We start from the raw sequence: 6,183 nt of genomic DNA, 5'->3' as shown, positions 1-6,183 counted from the left end.
CCTCTTGCACACCCCACACTGGGAATCAAGCCTGAAACCCAGGGATGTGTCCTGCCCCGGGGAATTAAACTGTGACCTCCTGGTTTACAGGTCAACACTCAACTACTGAGACACATCAGCCAGGCAAATATTGGTGTTTTTTACTTAGTATCAATTACACAATAGTTATAAAATAATTCCTTGTATTTCATCATTTTTCACATTGAATTGCTTTCTTTTATATGTGAGAAACTGAGGTTCAAACAGGTTAAATGATTTATCTGAGGTCACATACTAAGTGATTCCAATATTCTTCTTACTACCCTATGTTGCTTTTCTAGGAAACTCTATATACCTTGGGATTCTAATCTATTATCTTGTATCTCATATGGTTTAGAGGCGTCTTCTTGAATTTGTGCTCCCAATAGCAATTTATTCTATGACTTTCAGATTTCTTATTTAAATTTGTATATCTACATATTTAGGTATTTTCATATATGTTATTTTATTCATCTTCGCAACAACCCTAAGGTTGTACAGCTAGAAAATGGTAGAGCTAGCATTGGAACATGGATGTTTCTGATGTCCAAGCCCTATATATTCCACTATGCTATACTGCTTTGGTTATGAATTGTATAACCATGGGCAAATCACTTAACTTCTAGGACCTTCAGTTACCTCATCTATAAAGTGGGTGTGGTGATTACTACCTTTCAGAGTTGTTGTGAAGCTCAAATGTGATCATGTAAAACAGAAAATTCAAGTAGAAACATCAGTTGTGGTAATAGCTGATAGATGTACCAAGGTGGAATAATTTAAAACAGTATCTCACCTTCTCTCTTGAGTTAAGAATAATAGTCCTGGCTGGTGTGGCTCAGTTGGTTGGGTGTTGTCCTGTGCACCAAAAGGTTACTGGTTTGATTCCTGGTCAGGGCACATGCCCAGGTTTTAGGCTCAATCCCCAGTACGGGGTGTGAAGGAAACAGCGATGGATGTTTCTCTCTCACATCAATGTTTCTCTCTCCCCCTCTTCCTTCTCTCTCTCTCAAAATCAATAAAAAATATTAAAAACAACAACATCACAGCAAAAGGAGCTTAAGGGAGACTTTCTTAAATAAACAGTTGCTCACCAGACCTGGATGTCTCACTCTTCATGACTGGGCCTTGTAAAAAGGAGTCTTAATTGGGTCAGGAGTCTCTGGGGGCATATCTAGGATGTTTTGCCTGTGGTGACAAGGGTCTAAAAACTTAGGTCGGGCTAACTCAGTCCTGGATCTTCTTGTTCATTTGGCCTCCTGATGGGTCAATGGGGATTGCTATGATAATGGTAACAGGGCGTGGGCCTGATAAAATTGTGGTTTATTGTGTGGGAAGCCACCACACAATACTGGGAAAGTAAGACCAATTCTGGATAAAAACATTTACTGAGGCTTACTCGCTGCTAGACTAAACTGTGAGGAGTATGTAGTCGTGAGTCAGCACCGTTCTCCAGGATTTTACAGTTTAGTGGGGTCACACAAAGCCTTCAACTAACTTAAGAACCAGGGAAAATATAATAAGGAATATATCAGGGCAACTAAGAGGTGGGGTGGGGGTGCTATTTTTAATATAGTCAGGAACCAAGACCTTTATTGAGTGGGTACTATGTGTTAGGGTCTGAGGATATAGAGTATATTAGAAACAGTCCTAGTCATGGAGGCGCTTTCAGTCGAGAGTGGTAGACAGATGTAAACAGTTAGTGGGGTGATGATGGCTTTATAAAGTAGAAAAAAATGTTGAAAAGAAGAGGAGAGTGGCCCTAGTTGGTTTGGCTCAGTGGATAGAGTGTCGGCCTCGGATTCAAGGGTCCCAGGTTTGATTCTGGTCAAGGTCATGTACCTCAGTTGCAGGCTCCTCCCCTGCCCTGGCCCTGATGGGGCACATGTAGGAGGCAACCAAACGGTGTGGTTCTCTCACATAGATATTTCGGTCTTTCCCTCTCTCTTCTACTCTCTCTAAAAATCAATGGAAAAATATCCTCAGGTGATGATTAAAAAAGAAAAAAAAGAAGAGGAGAGTGTGTAACTGACTTGGGGAGGCCAGAAGAAACTTTGCATAGGAGGTGATACTTGTATCTTGAGAAAGTAGGAGGAGTTTGCCAGGTGGACTATGGGAGGAGTAGGAGTATTGCAGGCATCTGAGCAGGTCCCAGTGCTCCTGTATTGAACAATCGAAGTGTGGCAGGTAGCAAGCAGGCAAGGAAAGTATTCCTTTCCCCTCCCTCCTAGATGTTGACTCCTGGAGGGTGCGACTTAAGTCTTCTTTTCCAGTATCACATCCTAATAGCATATGGTTAAAATGAAAGGTTTTAGAGCCAGACCTGGATCCTACCCCAGCTATCTAGTTAGCTGTATGGCATTAGGTATGGCATTTATGTATCCGTTTCTTCATTTGTACAGCTGATGCTTCAGTCTCCAACTCAAAAATAAAGTATTTAGCACAGATTTTGGCATATCTAAAATACTGTTAGTACTGCCCATCATCATATCATTTAGTCCCCACAAGAAACCTAGACTTTGGCTATAATTTCCCTATTTTTCAGAAGCAGAAGACCTGCCTGAAGTTCACAGGATAATCTGGAGTTGGCTCCAAAACCCGTCCTCCGCGCCGGGTTTTCCCAAGCAGCCCTTGGGGGGGGCAGGCTCCGGTCCGGCGGCGCAAACTCCGGCGCCAGGATTTGGGTGCCGCCGCGGTGTGCGCGGGGCGGGTGGGCGGGGCCAGGCGGGGCGGGGCGGGCAGAGGAGGGAAGTTGTCGAAGTTCGAGGAGACGCCCGCCCGCCTGCCCCGGCCTCGCCTCCGGCCGCTCCCTCCGCCTCCTCCCCGCCCCGAGCCCCAGTCCGCCCGTCCTTCCTTCCCCTCTCGTGCATGATGGAAACACCATGGCTGCGGCGGCCCAGCTCTCCCTAACACAGGTAACGCCGCCAGCCCATCCGCTGGGCTCGGTCGGCCGGTGTCCCCGGTCGACCCGTTCCTCCCCCCGCCGTCAAGGGTTCACCGACCCGGGCATTTTCTCTCGGCGCCGGGCGGGGCGGCGGATAGTGAGGGCGAGAGCGTGTGTGCGTGTGTGCCGGAGGGAAGGCGCCATCCCGAGCCGGCTGCCCCGCCGCGGCAGCCGCGACCCCGCCCGGGCCGGTGGGCGCCCCCGACCCCGCCCCTCGCCGCGCGGCCGGGCTCCCCACCCCTCCGCGCCCCCGCGGAGTTGACCGTGACCCTCGCCCCGCTCAGCTGGTGCCCGGCCCCTCTCTCTCTCCACTCAGCCTTCACCCACCCGGGAAGTTTCCTCCCTCCAGGCCGGACTGTCCCAGGTGAGCGCCTGTTGAGCTCCTGCGACCAGCCTCGTCCCCCGTCCGCCCTCGGCTTCCCCAGTGAGAGTCACCTTCCCGGGCCGGACGCCCTGGGCGGCTGTCCTTTCGGAACCGGCCTGTTCTCCCTGGAGTCCGACTTAAGCCCACCCTTCCCCAGCAGTTTCCTCCAGCCTGTCTCTATTCCAGACGAGCCCCATCCGACCCAAGTGCTCGCACTGCTGGCCGCTGCCTCGTCCCCTCCGGATCAGGTGTCCTCCCGGGGCGGACCCCCAGGAGTCTTTTCCTCCTCCACTCGGCTTCCCTTCCGACCGGTGGACTTTCAGTGCATCGCCGTCCGACCGGATCACCGGAGTGCGGGTTCCATCCGTCTTGGTGCCGGGAACGGACCCTGGAGATCACTCCTCCTGGGGGCATCTTCACCAGAATCGGTTCTCGGGGTCTTTCCTCTTCCCTTTCTGTTTCCTTCCGAACCCTGCCCTTGCGCTCCCCAGAACACCTCTCCACCTCACTCACGCTGGGATCCTCGTTCCTCCCTCTTGGTAAAGAAAGCCAGCCACAATCTTCCCCCGTTGTCCCGGGGGCTGAGGTGGCCTGCACCTGTCAGTCCCTCCCCGCCCCTCTAACCAAAACTTACCCGGTTTCCACTTCGCCGCCTGCTCTCTGCACAGCTGGGGGCCAGGTGCTTCCCCCCGGGGGCCACCCTGGCCTTCCCGTCTGCTCGGTAGTGTCTTCCCGCCACCTTGTAGTCTCCTTGGCCCGGATTTGCCAGTGCTTGTGCGACTTTAACACTGCGCTAGGAGGGTATGCATGTGGGCTGGAGAGTTTTCAGTATCGGGATCAGGAGGCTTTAGGATAGACGGGGTGAAAATTGTTCTCACCAGGAACCACATGTAAACATGTGTCTCGGGTAGAATAACCAGCTTCAGCTTGCAGGACTTGTCAGTCTCATACGTGCAGTCTGTTTATTTCCCAAGTTGTCTAGTGTTGCTTTTCCTACGTTGGACAAGCAGGTAGTGGGGAAGAATCCTTGGACTGTGGCAATTTAATCTTGGCGGTGAATCCCTTTGGAAGGGTCCCCCTGACACCCACATTCAAGGGATGGCAGCATTGACTCTTGGGTGTTCACTTGTTATGAGGCTTGTTAGTGACTTGCATTAAACAAGATCTTGTTGGCGGGCTGTTGCCCTCTGGCTCTGTGGGCCAATTTGGGCGGGAGTTTTTCCCCTCTTGAAGATTTTGTTCCCTTGAAGACTCCTATAGATTTACTTCTTAGATGTGTTGCCTGCTTTATTCTCTTGCTGGGTAATACTATATTTTTAGTTTCTATTTATTAGCATTTGTCTCTGGAGGTTTTTCTTCAGGCTCTGTCAGTTTTATAGACAGTTAAATAATTTAAATATGTTTTTATGATTTTTATATACGTATTTAAATGTTAGCATGCACACAGAGTAAGTACTGAATTAGGAATATTATCCTAATGCATTCATTGATTCAAATAAGTCAATTTAGAATATTTTGATTTTTAAGCCGTTAAGAGGCAACAAGATATTTGAAAAGGCACAAGAAAAAGAATCTTCCCAAGTGTTAATATACCCTAATGTGCCTCCTTGTTATTCTAAAACTTTGCTGATTTGTGTTTTTTAATTTAATATTTTAACTGCTTGAGGCAGTAAACTGAGATAACAGTGCAATTTAGTTTCACATTCATTATTAATATGTTTATGTCAACCCTTTTCCCCAACACACACACACACACACACACACACACACACACACACACACACACACAATGAGAGAGAGAGAGAGAGAGGCTGACAGAGAGACAGACAGACATAGGTAAACTCAAGAGAAAGAGATCTTCTAGGGCAGGTTTGCCTTTTAATTCATCTCTCCTCCCTCAGTGCCCATGTGGAAGAAAGTGATTAATAACTTTGTCTTCTCTATGACTGAACATTCTAAAGGGCTCTTTGACAGTTACAAAGATTAAACAGATGCTGAAGTTAGTTTCCACCTCTGGTTATGAGATAATAATGGTTTTGGAGTAGGTTTATTCGTTCAACTAATATTTGTTAAGTACCTATCATGTACTAGGCCCTGTCCTGGGATTCTCTTGTTTATAATTTTTTTTTTTTTTGCCCCTGTCAAGTAAGCAAAACTGACATTTGGGGGGAAGTGTGAAAAATGTTTAATTTATTCCTTCCTTCCTCTTCCCCTGCCTGCCAACCAACCCTCCATCTCCCCAATCACCAAAATAAATTATCATACTCCAGATTCTAGAGAGGATAGACTATTAGAATAATGAAATGTTAGTTCCAGTCCCAGCTCTGCCAAACTTAACTCAATGTATGACAATGTATGGCACTGAGTTAAATCTCCAGGCCTCAGTTTTCTTAACTTTAATATTTATTCAATGAAGATTTGTTGAGCATTCACTATGTGCTAGGAATTATTCTAGGTACTGAGGATATACTAGTGAACAAAATAAATAACAAGCTTGGAGACAAAACTTGGAGCTTACATTCTAGTAGGGGAGTTTGAATCAGCTGATCTGAGGACCTGTCCAACTAACATTCTTTTTTCTAGATCATATTCTATGATTTGTAGGTTTACTGGTGATTTTCCCAGGGTATTTCAGTGCTGGATAACCTTAGTTTTTTCTAATTTCAGTTGTTTACACTAGGTGTTCACTTTGATTCTTGTCAATAAGAAGTAAAACTTGAGCCCTGGCCTGCTTGGCTCAGTGGATAGAGTGTCGGCCTGCGGACTGAGGGGTCTCAAGTTCGATTCCGGCCAAGGGCATATACCTGGGTTGCGGGCTCCACCCCCAGTGGGGGTGTGCAGGAGACAGCCGATCAATGAT

The 6,183-nt window shown here is 47.6% G+C and overlaps 1 protein-coding gene across 4 annotated transcripts in view; it reads left to right on the top strand.

Moving 5' to 3' along the window:
* Positions 1 to 2,795: 2,795 nt before the first annotated feature.
* Positions 2,796 to 6,183, top strand: part of EPS15 (epidermal growth factor receptor pathway substrate 15) — a 116,151-nt gene continuing 112,763 nt past the window's right edge. For all 4 annotated transcript variants that reach the window (XM_036350613.1, XM_036350612.1, XM_036350615.1 and 1 more), the window contains exon 1: positions 2,796 to 2,930. In XM_036350613.1, coding sequence (XP_036206506.1) covers positions 2,898 to 2,930 — 33 coding nt within the window. In that variant the 5' untranslated portion in view covers positions 2,796 to 2,897. The remainder of the gene's footprint in view (positions 2,931 to 6,183) is intronic.

Source organism: Myotis myotis, unplaced genomic scaffold, assembly GCF_014108235.1.
Source record: "Myotis myotis isolate mMyoMyo1 unplaced genomic scaffold, mMyoMyo1.p scaffold_m19_p_2, whole genome shotgun sequence".
Taxonomy (NCBI): domain Eukaryota; kingdom Metazoa; phylum Chordata; class Mammalia; order Chiroptera; family Vespertilionidae; genus Myotis; species Myotis myotis.
The sequence above is the reverse complement of the archived record's forward strand: the minus strand, read 5'-3'. Positions and strand labels throughout refer to the sequence as shown.